At 40.3% G+C, this 22,982-nt stretch overlaps 1 protein-coding gene across 7 annotated transcripts; it reads right to left on the bottom strand.

The window, feature by feature from the left end:
• Positions 1–372: 372 nt before the first annotated feature.
• On the bottom strand, positions 373–22,837 carry DDL (SMAD/FHA domain-containing protein). 7 transcript variants are annotated; one of them, XM_008786327.6, is made up of 12 exons: positions 22,704–22,837; positions 22,488–22,621; positions 21,239–21,842; positions 20,127–20,158; positions 9,107–9,173; positions 7,145–7,211; positions 6,731–6,823; positions 5,155–5,269; positions 5,032–5,079; positions 4,863–4,908; positions 4,668–4,738; positions 527–916 (listed from the first exon to the last, which is right to left on the bottom strand). In XM_008786327.6, the coding sequence occupies exons 3-12, from the start codon at positions 21,815–21,817 to the stop codon at positions 877–879; spliced, it is 1,158 nt and encodes a 385-aa protein (XP_008784549.3). In that variant the 5' UTR covers positions 21,818–21,842; positions 22,488–22,621; positions 22,704–22,837; the 3' UTR covers positions 527–876. The 7 variants fall into 7 exon arrangements, with proteins under 7 accessions (XP_038988169.3, XP_038988166.3, XP_038988167.3 ...); XM_088710906.2 differs by having other exon boundaries at positions 22,588–22,621; positions 22,704–22,829; XM_088710905.2 differs by lacking the exon at positions 22,488–22,621.
• Positions 22,838–22,982: the final 145 nt, after the last annotated feature.

Raw genomic sequence — 22,982 nt, forward strand, 5'->3', positions numbered from 1 at the left:
ACCACGTTTTAGTAAGCAAATACACTTCCATAATGCCACCATCTCCAGATTTGATCTCCATACTTGCAGATCAACTATTCTTTTCAGCAAATTATAAGGTTTTGAGATAACATCTTAGACCAGCTCTGCTGGAAGATCTACACTGAGAAGTACGTATATGGAAATGGATGGTAAGATTCACGTCTCCAGTTTAATGCAGGTCATAGAATCCCATGGCGTGGGTCATTCACGTAGACCAGCCAGAAGGCTCAGCCTCTCAGGCTCAATCTGCTGCAACATGGTATCCTAAACTCTATTTTTCGGTTCCAGCATACAGTAATTGAGACAACCCTGAGAGGCCGATAACCTTCTATTCTTACATCCGACCAAGCATGAGGAAAAACAGGAGAAGCACACCTCCTGGCTTCAGCTTCTATAATTTCTAGAATTGTTTTCATCAAATTAAGACTGCATTGGTTCACAATCGATATTGTCAAGGAAAACAAAAAGCATGCAAGGGAAAGAAAAAAGAAAATCACAAGACAAGTTGCATCAAAAAGAGGAATGCTAATATTACTAGGGAATGTGCTCCAGTTAAAATTTTGGCAGCTGACAGAATAATCTGAAAACATTGGTACATTTCATCAAAAACAATTAAACTCGTACATGAAATCACCTTTTCTAACCTCCAACAAAATATACTTCCATAAGCCAGAGAACAAGCAAAAACGCATAACAAAGCAGTTGGGTCATTTATGTAACAAAGAGTAGGCACACTGCAGCGGCGAGCCAAAAGCAGCATCTTCATGAAACTGGTTCTTGAGTACCATGCGTTGAAATTCGATGGGGAACTGCAAAATAGCTGGGCCAGGAATTCTCTTCCTAAATTGAGATAGTTCACCCAGCTGAGTTCTCGTGCAATAGTACATATTCTCGGCTGCAAAAACAAGCAGATTAACATGTTTCAGACACGCTGCTTGGCAGCTACCAACACAGAATGCTTCTAGTAATTGGATTTATTTCCCTTCCATCTAAAGTGTGGATTTAGGTGAAAAATAAAAGGATAATATGCTCGTGCTTCTTTTGCAAAAATGGGACGACAATGCACAATGAGTCAACAAGCATCTTCCGATCAAACCAACATTAACAATGATTAGTGAATATTCCATCATTCCAACATGTAAGAGGACAACCAACGATCTAAGCATGCAGAGTGTATCTCTGCTTCAGAGATGGGGTGCTATTTTTATCTGCCTCACTGGAGCATTCCCATAATTTAGATTTGACATTCCCAAATGTTCATTATCACAGAATTTAAGTCTTCAATCAGAACCATTCAAGACATACATCTAGTGTCCACAAATGCAGCATCGAGATGTTTGTTACCACCAAGAATAATCTCAAGGAAAAGTCATGCATCATTCAGAACATACTCAAGTCTCTATTATAAATATTGGCAGGCCTTCCCAGAGTCTATAATACAAATATAGGTTTCTCCTCTTATTCCATCACAGAGAGAAAAACATGTAGCATCAACAGCAGAGAAGTTCTTATAGCATCACTACGGGTAATTAGAAAAGCAAAGTGATGGATCTACTGAGCATTCAATGATTTCAAAGGGACTCAGCCAATCAAGGCATTATCTTCATTCATGGTAATCATATTGCAGATGAGGCAGCATATCAACTAAGAAATGACAGGATAACAAGATGCTTTAATGATTCAACAATTGGATTTAGGAAGGAGAGCAACTTTTCTTCTTATATTCACGTCCCTGTCGAAAAATGCCCCATCCCTCCCAACTCTTCTTTTATGAGTTGAGAAAATTGTAACAAATTAAAGGAGGTACGCAGGGGAATCAGCAAGCTCCAAACATCCTATGAGACTTTCATTTGAGTCCCATTTATATTTAAGACGGCAGCATAAGGCACATTACCATAACTTGATAAACCTTTTTTTTGTTGGAAGAGTTTGAAATACAATTGTTCGTAACCATTGAATTAAAGGTGAAAAAAAACCATCTCCATACATCTAAATGGTCCACTCCACCCATCTATAAATACATCCATATTTAAGAAAAAGTACTCTTGTTTCCATTCTTGCTCTCTCTTTTTGACAAAAGAAACAAAATGGTGGACCAATCAGAAGCTGAAGAGCATTTTAGTTATATGAATGACTAAGAAAATTTACAATCAGATAGCAATCACAATTAACCATGCTTCATCTCAGAACCATCACACCTGCCTTAAACTAGTGATACATAAAATTACTTCACTAAGATGGCAGTATGATGCTCCACTCCACTAAACCATCTTTGAGAAGTATTCGCAATTAAGCAGCCAAACAGCATGTCTTGCCATAAGTGCACAAGAAGCTAGTGAAGCAAATTAACAACATGAACAATAAAGAGAACAAGAAAGAAAAAGAAAGAGAAATAGGTCCACTTTTATCTCCACAACTCCAGAAGATCAATAAAAAATGATGACATTGGGTATCTCTTAGCCATCAATTTAATTGATAGTTAATATTTTTTAGCCTTTCAATAAAAGCATCAGTTGTACCCAAGTTTAATTGTAATGATTTTTGGACCCTTACCCTCCTACTTTTTCCTCAATTTCTGAATCAAAATTCAACTCTGCTCTCGTCACACCACCCAACACTATCATATTCAGATAACAAAACACCATGATACCTCCTTTTAAATGTTGACAATAAATTCATCATCGAAGAATAATGGGCTCACAGTCGAACATAGGTGTAGCTAGGGCTTTAATCAGGACGGAATTGGTTGGTCCATGCTGCATTTGCATCCGAACTTGATAAGACAAATCAAGTTCAGATTCAGGTTCAGAACCATAAAATGAGTAAGCTCAAAACTCGAATCCAAGCTCGATCAATAGTCAGATCCGAGTTCAAATTTGAGTTTTTTTGGGGTTCAATTCAGCACGTGAACTTGTTTTCTTTTGTTTGTTCCTGCTATTACTTTTTATTTTTGTTCTTCTCCCACTTATTAGAAATAATATTTAATAAAATTATGACTTGAAACATATTATCTATAACAAACAAGGTACGCCGTATCGGCCCAAACCAGGCAGAACGGAGCATATTGTATCGTACCAGTTCGGTACCGGTATCCGGTACGAGTGGCGTACCGACGCTCGGTACATCAAAAAAAAATTTCATACCGCATCGTACCGACACCGTGGTAGTGTGGCACTGGTACAAGGTCCGGTACCGAGACGACAAAGCTTGATAACAAGCATAACAATAAATATGAGTAAATGATTGGCTTTGAAAAAAATCCTATTTAAGTTTCTATGTATGTTGATGTGATTGAAATGAAATTTAATCTAGGTCAGCTAGGATTTGGGAGCTGAAACGGCATTGAGCGAGAGTTAAGGTGAGCATGCATGAGAAAAAGCACAAATCCAAATATCAAGAAAAGTAATAATGCAAGTCAAGCAAGCAAACCTCTATATTCCTATATCTATATATCTACATATATAGCATATACGTATATATATGTATTCATATATACATACATATGTATGTATGTATGTGTGTGTGTGCGCATTGACATATACGCACTGATTATCAGGTTTTTTAAGATAGCTAGATCCGAGTTTGATCAGATAAGGATTCGGATCCGATAAATAGAATCTGACTTCAATCAATGAGGTTATTTGGAAACTTAAACAGAATCTTTGTATTGTTAGGAAACTTCAATCATTCATTGTCTTAGCAATGATCTTTGAGGGGCTGCTTCTTTGTATTGTTAGGATAGGTAATCATGATGTTTTATTTAAAACAAGGGACCTGCTTTTTATAAAACTCATTTTCAGGTTTCAGGAACTGTCGTTTGAGAAAAAAAAGTTGTCAAAGGCAAAAAAAAAGGCATTTTCAAGAATCTTTTATGATTTATATCTTGAGGAATTCATTTAAATATCACAACACATTAATGGTCAAAGAAACAAATAACATGATAATATGCCTCAAAAGGCCTGTCAAGTCATTGATATTACGAGTCATAGTGGCTCAGGCAACTAACATATATTACTCTGTATCCTATGTTTGCGGGGATTCAAACCCAGCACAAACACCTGAGAATGTAACCAGCCAGGGCTGACTTAATCACTATGTATTTTACAAAGTTATTTGACGAACCGTTCTGCAGGGGGAAAAAAATCTGGCAAGAGCAGAAGAAATGCCTCAAGATATATACCAGTTAACACATGCTTTAGGAGCAGGATGCTCATAAATTTCTGTAGCAGCTCGGGAAATCAATGAACTCCCATGGAAAAAAATTCCCATATATCAGACTACAGGTCAGTGGTTACAAAGTGAGCTAGATGTTTTTAATTAGTGATAAAATGAATGATAACTGCATCACCAATGATATTCAGGACAATAGAGCAATTATTTTCAGACAGCACAAATGAAAAAAAAAAGTTCATCAAGCATGGTGATAAAATTATGCAAGTAACGTTTATTGCATGACAATGAAATGTAAAGCAGCACAGTGACTACGTCTGATAGGAAATAATTAGCAGCAGAAACAAAAACCAAGGGTAAGCATTGATATATTAAGAAGAAGAAATTTCATATTAGCTCAAGACCTTTAAAGGGAAAAAGAGAAAGGGCAAGTTTTCACTAACTAAAATTGTTTCCTCATAATCTTTATTACTTACCTACTATTACCAAATTTAATAGTATCTTTTTCAAAAATTTCATAATATCGTTGTGGTTCAATGCGGTTATCCTGCAAAATAAAAGCGATAGTTAAAAAGAAGGAAAATATATGAATTAATAAAACATCAAGCCAAAACACTCAAACAGCTCTTTCGCTATAAAAGGAAAGAGAAAGAGTGGCCATAAAATCTTACATTAATAAAAGTTCCATTTGTACTTCCAAGGTCCATCAGATAAGGACTAGCAAAATACAAAATTAAAGAACCATTGTTAGCACAGTGTATATTTAGTAAATGACCTAATGACAATATAAAAGAAACAAAAATAATGGACATAAACCAAAAATATATGTCATTCAATTACCTTACTTCCTTTGACAGTAAGCCATCTGGTTGCTCCTTTTCCAGGAGCCTGAAAATATTGAAACAAATGAATCGCAAGAAAGTCCTAGGGCATGATCAACTAATTAAAGAAATACAAATCTACCTGTACTGAAGAACGGCATGTTGTTTGCTACAAGACGGATGATCCGTAGGAATATCTGCGACCCTCCTTTCTCTTCCAAAAAGATAACAGCTCTGACGGTGTATATAAAGGGGCTCTGTTCATTAGACATTTCCTTTGTGAGCTTTTCTTTTAGAAGAGTTTACCCTAGAAAGTTAACTACAACAAAGTAATGTCAGGAAAAAAAAAGAAATTGTAGTCAATAATCAGGCAAACCAAACATTATATCCTCTGCTAAAAACGGTACAGAAAATATAAGTTCTCTCAACATTTCAATGGGTAACATGATATTTTGGCATTTCCAATAGGTTTTCTGTATATTTTCATACTTTTAATTTTCTATAATTCTCCTTTGCTCTTCACTTCATTTCTACCTTCCTTTTAATATTCTGCCCTCCCATTCTTTTTGGTCCATCATGCATACTTTTTTTGCCATATAGACGTCAGTACCATTTCATCAGAAAATTAAAAAAAGGTGCATTAGGATATTCGTACTTCAGATCCTTAAAGTAGCATATAGAGAAGCAACTTCAGATTCAGTGAGCTCAAAGAAACAAGCAGGTATGAAGCGAAAGAAATGGGTACTGTAAAATCGTAAATAATTTCAGCATTTTAACTTATGGTTAAGTAACCAAAACAGATATAATGTCAGATTCTTTTGAAGATTAGTCCCTAGAGAAAATTTCCTTAAAAAACGAAGATTATATGCATCCTCTGTTAATAGAACTTCAGCCAAGTGAGTCAGTCTATGATCTAAGATACAAAGCAGAGCACTTATCGAAATGAACAAGGAGCAGCAGCAAGTTTCTAGCATGGAAGTACCCCATCAGATGGAAGGATCCAACAACTAAGCCCATTTTAGAAGCATCAAACTTTCCAGATGAAAAATCTTCATTGTCCATCACATCTTCATTTCAAATTTAACTGTCATTTTTGTTCTTCAGATACTTTAGATGCATTTACTAAATTGGCTTTTCTTTCTGAATCAATTTGAAATCATAAAGTAACACCCTACAGTAAGGGTTCTGGTACCGTTCACGGCCCTTCACCACTCAACAGGCTGGGGACCAGTACCCAGCACCCCTTGGGACCATTCTTCATGCAAACCATTTCATATCACTCCGAACCCACCTCCAATGCATTCAAACAACCCTCTTTTGTAAATTCTAATTGTCTTAACAAAATTTTCATGATCGAGCGTTCTCAATTAAGGTGTTCAGATGGTCCTCCAAAACAAATTACATAGGATGCTTACCAGGGTGACCCTAATTGCTGCAATTAAAAATTTGAGAATTCTATTATTTAATTTTTTGGTTAAATACATTTTTCTTTTGGGCATTGAATTTCATAAAATTCTATTAATATTTTCATAAAGTATAATACATGAACTTGAAATGGCATCGGAGGCAAACCTAAATAGGAAGGCTCGGCAAATAAGAATTCATAATGTTGACTCCAAATAGTTGTGCAATGTTAGATGGTCATGGTTATGGTTATGCATGTGCTTCTAGAAGTATATGATTTGATTTAAATAAAGAAATGTATTCATAACAATTACCATTTAGCACTTCACCAGCCTTGAAAACATACAGCCGCCATCTTACATCTGGTTTACGGGCATCTGGCGGTTCGTTAAATAGTAAAGTTACACCTGTAACAAACATTAGTTCATAACACCACATAAATAACAGTGCCTTCTTCAGGTAAGCTGAGGAAAAAAATTCTGCAGAATGGCAATGTTCCTCCTGCACTGACATTTGGAAGCAACATGTTTTCTAATATTTGTCCATGAAAATAAATAAAGATATTAATCCATTATTTTAAGCAGTCTGACACCCCCTCCAAACAAAAAAAAAAAAAAGAGAAAAAGAAATAATCATCGTTCACATTTGTGAAGAAAGTAGCCTTCACAATGTACTAGCTAATGAAAAATGCTTGCTAACAAACAAAGAAAAATTAACGGAAATCTTACCTCGAAAACGATTTGTCTCCTCGGCAAGCTTCCCAGAAAGTTCAAATGATGGCTTTTGCTGCACTTGCTGCACTACAAAGATGACCATATAAGCAAAGAACACAAACTATCAAATAATTTGAGGGAAACAAAAAAAATAACAGGTTTTTGTCCTATGGCGAGTCAGCTCAGAATAGTGTCACAATTGACAATATATTCATACTAGGAGTATAAAAAACATTAAATTTGCTTTCAATAGGAAAGGCAGAGTTAGAATTGCAGACTGTATACCAGGTCATACCAACAGAAATCCAATATCATAGACTAGGGGAGAGAAGGAATATGAATCATATCCACCCAAAATTTCAGGTCAGATACTAGATTTAAAAGAACTGCGAGAACATGCCAAAGCACCTCAAGGTGTAGAACCAGGGAAGTGAAGCTATCAAAACCTTTATGTACCCTATCCACCAAAAAATTCGAGTCAGATTCTTGGTTTAAAAGTATTGATAGAACATGCCAAAGCATCTTATGGGGTAGGAATAATGAAGTGAAGCAATCAAAAACTTATTTACCGAAAAAAAGGTATGAAAAACTTTACGTATATAAATTCCTCTTAAATGTTGTTAGACAACAAACAGTACGCAAGCAGACACAGACACATTAACTTTTCTTATTGCATTTTAAAGCTATGATGTTATAGGGATATCAAGGATGATTGATGATTGGTATTTTTTCTGGTTAAAATGACGCCCTGCCAAGGTGCAGCCGCAGGTCTGAACCTCGTTCTTACTGAACTAAAATCTGATGAACCTATCATTTCATCAGTCCATCAGTCCATTTTCCATGAAACTAGGAACAAGATGCAAGATCAATTGAGCTAAATTTGTATCAATAAAATAGTATTGGTATCAAAAAAAAAATCCATGATAAGGTGGAAGTCTTGAACAGTAAGCAAGAGAATGACTGCATGAAGATTCGGAGTACCAAGGTTGGACAGGTTCAGGATAAGCATAAGATTTTTTTGACCCATCATCAAATGCTTCAGCTATGATTCAGTGGAAAACAAATTTAATGGCTCGACATCAGGAAACGAATTGTAACCCATTTGGATTGGATTTCAGATAATGGTTACCATCAACTGTAGGTGGTTCACATGATGGACATAGGCGTGATGTTGTCACACAAGACAGCAGCAAGTCTCAGCATGTTTATAACAAGCAAAGAGAGGATGGTGGACAGAAATGTCTCGATTGAAGAGGCGAAAATTTATATGTCGCACTTAAGAAACCATAGAATATGCAGACAGAAGAGGTTGACAAGGAGGTAGAATCTCGATTTCTTTCAAGGCCACTGGTACAAAGCGAGGGGAAGAGAAGGAGAATCTACGAAGTGACCAAGAAGGTGAGGCAAAGAAAAGAAAGGAATGATGGAACAAAGGGGAAGAGCAGGGATACGCTCCACATATTTTTTATTTTATCCAGGATGAGATGGTCAAGGAGGAAAATCATTACCATTCCCAAGGTCCGCCGTACCGGTAGCAGTCGAAGTACCGGTGGCAGCCCGGACCAATACGCACCAGTCCGTACTGGCCCGTACCAATCTTATACCGGTTCTCCAACGACAAGCTACCGGTACCGGATTCTACGCTGATCCGATACCGGTCCCAGACTGGACCGGTACGTACCGGCCCATACCATACCGGTTCTCCAACGATAAGCTACTGGTACGGCAGACCATGACCATTCTTGCCTCATGCTAGATCTTTGATAGGGTTGAGTACAGAATTCTACACATATATATGAACCATTCCAATATCTAAAGCCTGGCACGATCCAGTCCAATAAGGATTTACTTTTTCTATTATCCACACTCTTTTTGTTGAGTGCAGATGCAAGTCAATCTGATCCACTTGAAGTCCTCTCCTTTACTGATAATGACATATGCATGATGAAATTTACTGTAACAGAAAGTATGTGTAACCTTTTCTTTTGCTTCCAGGGCTTCGGCAGCTTCATTCATCTTAGCAACAGAATCATGATCAACATCACTGCATTAAAAAAAACAATCTTTATAGAAATGATTGTGTCAAGTGCCAAAATTATTAAAGTACTAATGGATGACAACACAGTCTAGTAAAACAAAAATAGATACGCAGAAATGGATGGCTCAAGAAAACTGACTAAGCCTTTAAATGAGATAGTAGGTTCCCAAAGATTTCATATCTCAGACTTGCTAGATATTGGGCTAAACCTTATACGCCTCTATATGACATATATCTAATTATACTTTTACTTTAAGACTGCCTAGATAACAAGTTATGTGCTGTTACTTGGTAATACATATGATGACAATCATTTTATTTAGTTTATGTTCGTATATAGTGCCATGCAATTGCATTTTACTTCTGTAATATGTATTTTTAAGTTCTTAAAAATTGATTGCAACGTGATGCCGGACCAAATCTGGAGGAAGAGCTTCAGCGGGAATTTAAACCAGAACAGAGAAGAGGGAGAAGAGAAAGAGGAGGAGAAGGAGAAGAGGGAGAAGAGAAGAAGAGAGAAAGAGATTAGGTGGGGAGAAAATTTCTAATTCTGCATTAAAAAAAAACCTAATCAGCTTACAAGTTCCCTTTAAATAGGGCCCCATAAGAACAATTAAAATAAACCCCTTACATAAAATAATTCCCCACAAATAAGCCCTAAAATAAAAATAAGCCCACAATAAAATAAACCACAAATAAATCCCTAAACACAAATAAACCCAGAAATAACAATAAGCAAACATGCAAATAAATTGGGGACCTAGCTGATGTCCCCATCAACTCCTCCCGGGTGAGAAAAACTCGACCCCGTCGAGTGTAAATCGGGGCGGCTGTCGTACTGCTCCAGAAGATCCGGGTCAAGGCGCTGCAACTCAGCTCGCGAAATCCACGACACATCTGATTCGGGTCGACCTTTCCACCGAACAAGGTAACGTTGGTAGCTTCCTCTCCTGGTAGAGATAACCTGCTCATCTAATATATGTTCTATGTGTTCTCTGCGTGCATGAAACTGGGGAAGTGGAGGCTCACTAGCAGGTGCTAGAGCAGGGTGATCAACAACAGTGGATGTATCAACAAAAGGGTCAGAAGGAATGAATGTTGATTTCTTGTATGGGACTAAATCTTCAATATTAAATGTCGCACTAATCCCATAGTCTTCAGGAAGATCTACAACATACGCATTCGAACTGATTTTTTTTAGGACTTTGAATGGTCCCGCACTACGAGATTGCAACTTTTTGAACGTTCCCGAAGGAAGTCGTTCAGGTCTAATTCTTACCATGACTGAATCACCTACATTTAATTCTTTATAACGGCGGTGCAAATCAGCAAAGGATTTATATTTTAAGTTATTAGAGTGAATAAGTTTGCTGATCTCCTGATGCAATGAATGCAGGTGTGAAGCAAATGATTGTGCAGACTCAGAGACTCTATGCTGATGAGACATGGGGATCAAGTCTATGGGTTGCCTAGGTTTATAACCATTCACCACTTCAAAAGGACTCATGCCTATGGTCCTATTGACCGAACTATTATATGCAAACTCGGCAGTTGGTAACACGAGATCCCAAGTCCTAGTATGCTCACCTACCAGACATCTGAGAAGACTCCCTAGACTTCGGTTGACAACTTCGGTCTGGCCATCAGTTTGGGGATGATAGGCAGAGGAAAATTTTAATTTGGTACCCATCATGTGCCAAAGAGTTTTCCAAAAATAGCTCATAAATTTAACATCCCTATCGGACACAATAGATTTAGGGATACCATGGAGTCTAACGACTTCGTCAAAATAGATTTTCGCAATCCTAGAAGCATCAGAAGTCTTAGAACATGGTAGAAAATGAGCCATTTTAGAGAACCGGTCCACTACTACAAAAATGGAATCATGTTTGGTCGAGGTACGTGGAAGCCCTAACACAAAATCCATGCTAACATCTTGCCACGGACAATCAGGAACTGGTAGTGGAGTGTAAAGCCCAGTGTTCTGTTTACGTTGTTTTGCTAATTGACATGTGCGGCACTGAGCGACGATCTTGGCCACGTCTCGCTTGAGACTCGGCCAGAAGAAACGTCTTTCCACCATCTCAATGGTTTTGTCTCTCCCGAAATGCCCAGACAGTCCTCCAGCGTGTACTTCCCATACTAGAAAATCTCTCAAAGAAGTTCGAGGAATACACAATCGGTCGGAGCAAAAGAGATAATCATCGTGTAAAAAGAAATCATCGTGCTCTCTCGCTACTCCATCTCGTAAGGTCAGGTATACATTACTAAAATCGGGACAGGTGGTATATTGTTCCCTGATCCTCTCAAAACCAATTACTTCAGTGCTCATCATGGATAGGAGGAAGATCCGTCGACTGAGCGCATCAGCAGCCTTATTCTCAACTCCAGCTTTATGTTTCAGCACAAAAGTATAGGCTTGTAGAAACTCAACCCATCGGCCATGTCGAAAGTTTAATTTCTTTTGAGAATTGAGATACTTTAGAGCCTCATGGTCTGAATACAGGACAAATTCTTGCGGTAGCAAATAGTGTCGCCAATGTCGCAAAGTTTGCACTACCGCATAGAATTCCTTATCATAGGTGGAATAACGCAACCTGCCGTCACTTAACTTTTCGCTAAAGAACGCGACAGGGTGACCTTCTTGGCTTAACACACCACCTATGCCAACGCCAGAGGCATCACATGCGACCTCGAATACCTTAGTGAAATCAGGGAGCCGCAAGACAGGTGCTTCGGTCATCCTATGCTTAATATCTTTAAATGCTTGGGATGCCGACTTAGTCCAGATAAAATCTCCTTTCTTCATGCAATCTGTGATAGGAGACATTATGGAACTAAAATTCCTAATGAAGCGACGATAGAAAGTAGCCAGACCATGAAAACTACGTACTTCGGCTAAGGTCTTGGGCTCAGGCCAATCGACTATCGCGCTTACTTTTTCTGGATCAGCGGAGACACCCTTGGAAGATACTATGAACCCTAAGAAAGTGACGTGATCAGTCAGGAAGGCACACTTCTTAGGGTTTGCAAAGAAGCTTTCTCTCTGCAGGACTTCACAAACCTGCCTTAGGTGTGAAAGATGGAGCTCTTGAGTTTGACTATAAATGAGGATGTCATCAAAGTATACAACGACAAATTTGTTCAAGAAAGGTCGAAAGATCTGTGTCATCACCCTCATAAAAGTACTTGGAGCATTTGTTAATCCGAAAGGCATTACTAACCATTCGTAGAGTCCATCTTTGGTTTTGAATGCTGTTTTCCATTCATCCCCAGGACGAATCCGAATCTGGTGGTACCCACTCTTTAGGTCGATCTTGGAAAAAACTGTAGCACCAGACATGTAGTCTAAAAGGTCGTCCAGCCTAGGAATGGGAAAACGATACTTTACCGTGATTTTATTGATAGCACGGCTATCGACGCACATCCTCCAAGAGCCATCTTTCTTGGGAGTGAGGAGTGCAGGTACAGCACATGGACTCAAGCTCTCACGAATGTACCCTCGAGTGACGAGTTCGTCAACTTGGCGTTTCAGTTCAGTGTGCTCGTTTGGATTGAGTCTATGGTGGGGAAGATTTGGCAGTGACGCTCCAGAAATGAGATCAATTACGTGCTGGATATCACGCATTGGAGGGAGTGCCTCTGGAAGATCAGTCGGGAAGACAGATTGAAACTCCTCCAACAAAGGGACTACGGCGGCCGGATGTTCGACATTTGACTCCACATTAATAACTCTGGCCACAAGGGCGAACACAGGTGAATGGCTTTCGATATCTTTCATTACCTCTTTCGAAGTAATGATGTGGAGTGACGCTTCCTTTTGTGGTGTAGCACCCTTCTTCTCAGGTACAGGCTCTCTAGGAGGCAATGAATTCAATATAATTTTCCGACCCTGGAACATAAAACTACACGAATTTGACCGGCCATGAAGTGTGACGTCCCTATCGTATAACCAAGGTCTTCCTAAGATGACTTGACCTACGTCCATCGGAAGGCAGTCGCACCAAATCTCGTCTTTATAAGATAGGAATTGAATCGGGACAAGGCACCTTTCTGAAACCGAAATGGACGTCTTATCTACCCAGGCTACTTTATATGGATTAGGATGAGGGGTAGATTTTAGGCCAAGGCGAGAAACAACTCCAGATGCAATGGCATTGATGCAACTCCCGCTATCAAATAAGATTTTGCATGTTTTACCATTGATCTTAATAAGTGTGTAAAATAGGGAGGTTCTTCGCCAGTCTTGTTCGGTCTTTGTTTGGGCTAGTGTGCACCTAACCACATGGAGCCTATGGTTTTGGTCATTCCTATCAGTGGGCTCGTTTTGGTATTCAGTCTGAACAAATTTTAACCCGGTCTTTTCGTCTCCAAAGTCATCTACAAAATCCTCGATGTTTGGTTCATAGACTTCTTCGACACATTCAGTATCCTGGGTTCCTGCTTCCAGTTCAGTCATCAAATAGGTCTTGGCATTACATTGAGACGCAATATGGCCAAACTTTTGGCACCTGAAACACTGGGTTTGGTTTCTCAAGGGCGGGTTGGACCCTAATATGCCTTTTCCTTTATCAGTGGATGTACTTTGAGCAGGCACCGGGAACGTCCTAGTCGGTGTTTGGCTAGAACCAGGCTGTGAAGGATGGTTGGAGAGTGGTCTAGGTTGTGGGAGATGGCTTTGATTAGGTCGGGCTCCTGGGGGTAAGAACCGAGAATCGGTACGTCTCACCACAGGGACTCGTAAAAAACTATCCACGTCTTGAGCCAATTGGTATGCCTGGCCAAGGGTAGTAATCTCTCGGAGGATCAGTTCTTTCTGGATCTCCTCACGGAGTCCTGCCCGAAACCTAGAAAGAGTAACAGTCTCTTCTTCGATTACACCACACCTCATGTGAAACTCCTCAAATTGTGCAATGTAATCGGCAACAGTTGAAGTTCCTTGGGTTAGTTTCTGCCACCTATCCATAAGACGTTGTCGGTAAGAGAATGGCAGATACTTCTCATTCAGTTTCTCTTTCATATCCTCCCATGTGGTGATGCGTGGAAGCCTCTGGGTCTCACGCCGATGTTCAACGTTATGCCAGTACCAGTGAGCTTGCCCAATAAGCTTCATTTTGGCAAACCGTACTTTTCTATCTTCAGGCATATCGTACCACTCAAAATAGTTATCCATGGCTGCTCTCCAATCAAGGTACACGCTCGGCTCTAATTGACCAGCAAATGTGGGGGCTTCTACTCGCACGGTACGAAGTAGTCGCTCGTCAAGATCGCGCTGGTGATCAGGATGATGTTGGTTCCTAGGGGGATGGGGAAAAGCTGCCGGCGGTGTGGTCAAACCAAACTCGGGGTAAGCTGCGATTGGGGATGATGGTTCCGGAGGCCTAAGGTGTTGTATTTGAGCACGGATCTCACGTTTGAATTCGTCGTTATCAGCTCGTATTCCAGCTAATTGTTCCAGAATATCTTGTATGACTCTGGGGTCCATGGTGGATGAAGGGGTCTGAGAGTCAGTGAGGAAGTACTCTCTACCACTACGGGTGGGCATACAGGAGCTACTCTAATTGGTGATATAATATGCAATACTACTAATGAACCCTAATTGTCCAAAGGTAATGCAGGACAATCTACTGATGCAACCCACTAATGCAACCTACTATGAACTCGGAATCAGCAACTTTTCACAAAAATAACTTAAAATTAAATGTTACTAATTTGTACCTTGGTTATTTCAGAATTAAAGTAGAAAATTAGTCACTGTAAGAAGTTAGGTTGCAAACACGTTTTACAGTCATTCAAAGTCTAAAAGTAATCTGATCTATGGATGTTGATGATGTCCTGACACTAAGGTGTGCTAATTTAATATTTAGATTTAAATGGGAGGTAGGACGGGTGTGGTGGAAAATGTTCTAGGTTTTTTTTGCAGTTTGACAAGAAAATAAGTTTCAAAATAGGGCTGTCATGCAAGAGAACTAAAACATATTTAGATAAGCAAGCCCAAAGGAGGAAGAACCTATTACCTGTGGTGAATACAGTTGACCAGAATCGTCTGCTCGTGGAGTCTCGAACACGAAGTTGGCGCCGGGCAGAACTAGCTGGAGTTATGGAATTGAACCCAAGGCTTCCTGGGCTGTTGAATTGGGCTGAAGAATAATCTGATTTGGGCCCGAGATCGGACCTGCAGCCAAGGGACTTGGGCCGCGCTCAAGGAGACACGCACGGGCTTGGACTAAAATGGGTTTTGGCCTGCTGTGGAGAGAAACGGTTGCAGACTGTGGAGTGTGATCGGACCAGTTGAGCTCGGGTGAACTCTGTTGGGCTGGGGAGGGGTGCTGTGGCTTCTTGGGAAAGAATAGGCCCGTTGAAAGGGGCTTTGCAGGGGCGGTCGGATGGCTGATGTGAATTCGTGAGATGAGTCGACGGTGAATGACGGAGAGGCGCGGACGGTGGAGCTCTGGTGGCGACGGCGGAGACGGGGACGGCGACGGCGAAGCGGCGCGGCTCGGTTGACGGAGGAGAAGGAGGCGGCGGAGGCTCGGGCGATAGCGCTGTGGTCGACCGCGAGAAGGAGGCGGCCGAAAATGGGTGGTGGCAATCGGCCGGTTGCGGGAGCGGCGGGGACGGCGACGGCGAAGCGGTGCGGCTCGGTTGACGAAGGAGAAGGAGGCAGCAGAGGTCTCGGCCGATGGCGCTGTGGTCGACCGCGAGAAGGAGGCGGCTGAGGATGGGTGGTGGCAATCGGTCGGTCGCGGGAGCGGCGGGGTCGGTGACGGCGAGGTGGCGCGGCTCGGTGGACGGAGGAGAAGGCGTCGGCGGCAGAGATGGCGCGGCAGGGACGGCGGCAACGGCGTCGGCGGCAGAAACCCTAGGGTTTCCGTTCGACTGCAACAGAGGTTAGTTTAGTTTTTTTTTTTTTTTCTTTTTCTTTTTCTTTTCTTTTTCTTTTCTTTTTTTTTTCTTTTTTTTTTTTTTTTTTTTTTTTGAACCTTAACGGGTTCGGGTTATCGGTTTCGGGTTTCGAATGAAACCCGCTCCGATAACGGTAAAACTCAGCACGTGCGGGTCACGTGCCAATTTTTTTTTTTTTTAACTTACTGGGGGACCCGGGCTATCGGGTTTGCGGTAACGGGTTTAGAACCGACCCGTTACCGTAACTTCGTCTTCAACCTCCCAATCGATTCGGGAGGGCGTTTCGGCCGCTTCGGCGGTGGTTGCGGGGCGGCCGAACGGCGTGGCAGCGGCGGAGCTTGCGGCCGCTGCTTCGTGGTCGAAGGCGACAGGCAGCGGCTGGTCGTGGTGGTGGCCGGAATCTCGCGAGCGGTGGTCGGCGAGTGCGTCGACAGTGCCGAGGGACAAGGTGGCAAACAGATCGGCGACGCTCTTCCTCTTTCCGGCAGCGGGAGTCACACGCGGTCCTTCCACGCGCTCCGGTGTCCGTGGTCGACGTACGGCGTAAATCTCGTGCGCCCACAGGAAACCGGGAATCCGGCGACGCTCGGCCATACACCGGTGGTGGCACGACAGTGAAGACGCGGCAGAGGTGGTGGTGGCGTCGGTTGCAGGCTACGGTGGAGGGCCAGAGGCGGCGCTGCAGGGAGGGCTCCGGCGGCTCTGATGGGGAGAGGTGGTTGCGGCAGGGAGGGGCACAGAGGAACTGCTCGGCCACGGGAAGCTTCCTTCTTTTTTTTTTTCTTAGCAGACTGACAGAGGGAAGGGGGAGGGGGGGGGGCTGGTGAAAACCGAGAGAGAAAGGAAGAGAGGAAACACTGGACCGTGGTTTTGGCAGCAGGGGCAAAACCAGCCTTGCTCTGATACCAAGTTGATGCCGGACCAAATCTGGAGGAAGAGCTTCAGCGGGAATTTAAACCAGAACAGAGAAGAGGGAGAAGAGAAAGAGGAGGAGAAGGAGAAGAGGGAGAAGAGAAGAAGAGAGAAAGAGATTAGGTGGGGAGAAAATTTCTAATTCTGCATTAAAAAAAAACCTAATCAGCTTACAAGTTCCCTTTAAATAGGGCCCCATAAGAACAATTAAAATAAACCCCTTACATAAAATAATTCCCCACAAATAAGCCCTAAAATAAAAATAAGCCCACAATAAAATAAACCACAAATAAATCCCTAAACACAAATAAACCCAGAAATAACAATAAGCAAACATGCAAATAAATTGGGGACCTAGCTGATGTCCCCATCACAACGGAACATGAATAGGTAATACAACTCATTTACATTTGTATTACATTGAGAAATTTTCATCCAATAAACACTAAAATTAAACTTTTTCATCCAATAAACACAAATTATCATTCAAAGATTTGAAATAGATTTTTTTTTTTTTTGAGTACTAGGGTGGGAGGAAGCCCAACTTCAACCAAGGGTAGAATCGGACCTAGGTCACTGGTATCCAACATAGAGAGGACCTACCAACTCAACTAGTATATGTTTACTGATTTATTTTTTTTCTCTAAACTTAGTTCATTTTGGCATCATTTTTATTTCTTGTTTTCTATTTTAAAAATCACAAAAATGTAGACAAAAACATGTTTGATTCTATTGTTTTATTTCTAGTTTTCCAAAAATCACTTTTATTATTTCTAAAAAACAAGAATAAAAAATCCTTACTTTCAATATTTTCTAAACGAAGAAACTCATGTTTTTTTAGCACTAGCACCATCATCGCCTCCACCACCACCGTAGTCATGCCAATACCGTCACACTGTCACCAACCCCCCTCCTCTGCCTTCACCACACCGCCAACATTATCATCACCTCCCCCATATCACCAACACCCTCTACACCATTGCCATCTCTGCTACATCGCCAACACCCCCATCACCATGATTGTTACCACCACCTTACAACCGCCCCCATCATCTCCACTTCCATTGCCACAAAGCCAACACCCTACTTACTACCTCCACCACACCATTGTAGCTAGCGTAGTCATCTCCGCCACATTATTGGTGCCCCCTGCTACCACCATCGCCACCTCCACCATATCCCCGCCACCAACACCACCGGCGGCTCCATTGCCTCTATTGTTATTACCATCACCCCCACCACCATTGCTATATTTATATTTTTTTAAAATAACTGACTATGCCGGACACATTTCTATTTTTTAAAAAATAGAAACATGTGGAATGAAAATTTCTATTTTTCTATTCCTAAAAATAGAAATAAAGAAAGTGAGGCCAAACAGCATCTTACTTGCTGTGTTTTCATTAATATTTGCTATTTTTTTAGGCCAAAATATTAAATGAACCAAGTGGCGAACATAAGTTATGCATATTAGACCAGACAGCCCATTGCTCAACCCATTGCTCAGGACAATTAGGTCAAAGCATGTTTGAACCTTCAGTCAAATCAATGATTTATGACAGTCAAACCCATGGCTCAGTTCTCTTTAGTTTCAGTTCAAATCAATGCAAAAATAGGATGGTTTCAAAGTTTCAGTAAAGCCAATTTATCAAGATCAGCTGGTCATTTATATGTATCTGTGTTTGTTTGCTGTTGTGTCCTCATAGTTTTAAATTATGAGAAACAATATATCTAATTAAATTTACATTGTGCTGCCAAATGTAGCCTTATTTTTCGCAAATATCTTGAATTCAACATGTTAAAACTATTGTCAAATCAACCAATGAGATGTTACACTTTAAATTGATAATGAGCACAATTGCATCTTCCTTTGATGTTTCAGCATGAACCACTAAAGAGGACATAACCAGAGGTCCCAGTTATTAAAATGTATTTTTAAAATGATCTTATTTATTTTATCAATTTTTAAATTTCTAGTTTTTTAGTTATTTTTCTAAAACTACCTAAGTTAAAGCTAATAATTTATATGGTGGCCACATCAAAACCAAAACCGAAACCAAGTTTTCAAACCTTGGGAGACAGCATCACGAGATGAGGACGATGTTGGACCTACAATTTCTAGCCCAACAAATTAGGCCAGCACTGAATCTAACACTTCCCAACTCTGCCCCCTTGTAAATGCTAATATGTGCATAAACTTATTGTTACATTAATTAGCTACATGGCCCAGCTAATTTCATTTTATTACTATACTGATTTCTATACTGCTGGTTTAGTCTACATCAGGTTGTCCAGTTATACCTAAGTTAACCCAAGCTAAAATCATCAAACCTAGGGGAGCTCAGGACTGGAGTTTGTTGTGTCAAGTGCCAACCAAGATGAGACCACCTCATAAAGCCTGTCCACCTTATGTGCAAATGGGAAAATATTGCTTGTTTTGAAGATAATTTATGTTGAAGAGGACAAACCATAATATCTTCAATGTTGTGCTCCATAATGCCTTTAGACTTACTTGTGATTGGATATATACACCTCGTCAAAGAAATAACTCTTGCCTTTTTTTCTCTTCCAAAGAAAAATGATGATCAATTTATTTTTTATTACAGGTGACATTACCATGGTAAGACAGTAAACATCATAGCCATTCCTTTTAGAAAAGGCCTCTAAATATATTGTCTTGGATATCAGGTTCAGCAACCTTCTAAGTAACATATTAAACTAATGATGTTTCAATAGTTAATTTCAACACAACAGGCAACCAAATGACCAAGTTACCATGTATAAAAGAACAACAAAACATCAAAGCTCAAAAGAACATTTCAAGTCATTACAATGTTAACAGTGTCTTTTTTCAGGCTTCCATATGTTAAATATGCATATATGTACTTTTAAATTGTCAAGTCCTCGCAATATCATTCTTTCTCTATTATGATGACTCAAGCAAATGTTCTATAAGCAAGAATATCATAGAAATACTATAAATAAAAGGATGATTACAATAAAAATTTGTTCCAATGGTAATACCAATATATACAAGCTTCAAATAAAAAGATGCAAAAAGCAAAGAAATTCCAAATATGATATCAATAAATGCAATGAGGATTTAAGGAAGAGAAACAGCTCGCAAGCATGAATACTCACCTAGACTGTTCAGCAGCTCTTACATTCATTGCCTGAATCAACACAAAATTAACCGTTAGAGTAGACAGGAAATTCTGAAGCTAATCTAAATGTATTTGCAACTACAATTGTCTAATGTATAATAGCTGCAAAGTGATACACATCATGAGATAACTAAGATATAAAAAGTAGTGTTAATTATGAACATTAAATATTAAGTATAAATAACATCAGGGATTTCAGTGATATCCTATATATGAAAAAGGGCAACAGCATACTCTGTTACAAATTTTTTAGTGGATCAGCAAGCACCTGTAGGTGCTTTACTAAAACTTGTCAAACAAGATACTGCAGTGAAAATACTCATTCTAAAAACTTATATGCATCTCAGAGACAGAACAACTATACATTCAGATCCTTGATCATCATAAGTCTTCAACTCCACATAACCTACCTTCCGTTGTGTTTGACATTTTGTCAAAGGAACATTTTCTCAACACTAGGTTCAAGTAATGTCATAACAAGTTCACAATTAAGGCACATTGCAATTCCCAAAAAAATGAAGCTGACAACACAATATAAAATCATAAAGCTTGCTATGAAAATTAGAACACCATTTAGCAATTCTTGTTGATCATTAAGAGTGATGGATTGCACATCTTCGCTTAAAATCAAAAGCCTCACTTACAACATCAGACTTGAAGAAAACTTAATTAGATAATAATGAATTGACTAAGTCTAGCATACAGGTACCACATTTTGAATTAAGCCAAATTTTTAGGCATACAGACAGTATCCCAGGTGTTGTCAGCACAACAGAGTGCTGCATGCAATATCAAAGATCTTCATAAACAGGTAATGGGTTAACGACCTCCTAACATTAGGATGGATGTTAGTACAAGGCCCACTTGAATAGATACATGTAACAAAATTCTAATGAAACATTTTAATGATAAATGTGATTGCTCATTCTTACAACAGTTTTTGTCTAACAGACAGAATGCATCAAAAACGATTCACATTTGCATATTGACAAAAAAGATGATGCAGTATAATTATAGATAGGAACAGAAACAGCTAAATATAAGCTTGACCACCAAAATAAGTGTCAAGGATTAGATATCACCAGACACCTCATCACGTGCCCCGGCCTTGGGAACCCTAGGAGGCGAGCGGGACCTCTGTCTGCTCCTGTGGCTACGCTCCTCTGGAGATATTGAGCGATCGCGCCTCGATGATTTCATTAAGCCAACATCACTTTTCTCTCTCACCAATCTTCTGTCACTTGAAACATCCTTTTTGTCCCCATGTACACTGTGCCTCCCCTTATCACGTCCCTCTTTGCTAGCATTCCTCCCACGGTCCTTGTCCATCACCTTCTCCACCTCCCGCTCTGCTCGAGACTGCCTCAAGCGTTTTGTACGTGGTGATGGTGAACGGGAAGAACTAGTCCTGGCAGGCGATCTTGGTCGCTCATGTTTGGGAGACCTAGCTCGATCAGACAGCTTTTCTTTTACAGGTGATCTGATCTTATGGGATGAGCTGGTTCTAGCTGGTGATCTCATTTTTGGGGAGCTCCTCCGATGAGCAGAGGGCCTATCTCTTCGAGGAGAGGCCTTCCTATGTGGGGAATGCCGGTCCCTGGTTGGAGAATTAGACCGATCAGATGCATATCGCCTCACATGGTCTCTTCTTTCCACTGCTGGAGCCATCTCCACGACAACGTGGCCAAAACTCCTACAGCCAATACATGTAAAAAAAAGAAATGCAAACTCAGTAAAATTTAAGCTTTCATAATCAACCCAAAAACATCCGCCATGTTTCCACCAAGTGAATGATAATTTGAACAGAAATCTAATCTTGGAGAATAAAAAACACATAACACCCATTATCCAGTGGCAGAATTTATGGTTCTGCAAAAATCCAAATTTTCTTAAATGAAAAGCTTAAAATCTCGACCTCAATCAAAAAGAATGTTTTTTAAAAAAAAAACAATTTGGAGTTATCTAAATATTCGAAAGAAAATAAAATCTAGAAACAACAGTGCAAAGGAAGGGTTGCAGACCCGCTAGATTTCGTGGAGCAACTGTATAAAGTTCATGAAAGTTCCAATATTAGCACAATAAACATTGGATAATTTCCAACAGAATATCAAACTTTATTCCAAACCAAACTCAAGACTATTGAGGAGCGGCTGCAATTTTTAACACATCAAACACAGCAACTTGTAGCTGGCAGAATCAATAGGTCGTACAATTTATTTTCAAGGGAAAAAAATCAATCTTTCTTGGATAAAGAGATTCAATTCAATTTTAATCAAGACAACACAATACCCTAGTATTCTTTCTTTGAAAGAAAACAAAAACCCGACGATTGAGATACCTAAATATCACTATAGCGGAAAAAAATTGCTTCTCGTCACCATCTGAAACAACTTCAACATTTCTTTAACATGGCCCCAGTTAGAGGAGAAGTAACAAACCGAAACAAGGGACTGCAGCAACGGGAGACGAACCCTAAAAAAGCAAGATTTCTCGGTGAAAAAGGAAGGAAGATTCAAGTAGCAAGGAAGAAGCAGCAACCGACAAGAGAACTCACTCGAAAAGCGTCTCGGTAAAAGGTAGAAAGGAAACCCTAGGAGGAGGGTCGAGTTACGCCGGAGGCCATGGGAGAAGGTTCGAGAGCTGCAACACGGATGGACACCCTAAATAGTAGATCGGAATGGCGAGTCCAGGCCCGGTCCGGACTCCGTCGAGTTTAAGGCACGACCCGGTCGGCGGTTCAAGCGCGATCGAACCGGGCTTAGGTGATGGCTTTGTTTCATGAACACAACCGACGCCATTTCCTACGCAGCTTCATTTCCCTCGTCCCACTAGC

The sequence above is a fragment of the Phoenix dactylifera genome, chromosome 14, assembly GCF_051530095.1.
Source record: "Phoenix dactylifera cultivar Ajwa chromosome 14, Ajwa_hap1_PhDact_Kaust_v1.1, whole genome shotgun sequence".
NCBI lineage: Eukaryota > Viridiplantae > Streptophyta > Magnoliopsida > Arecales > Arecaceae > Phoenix > Phoenix dactylifera.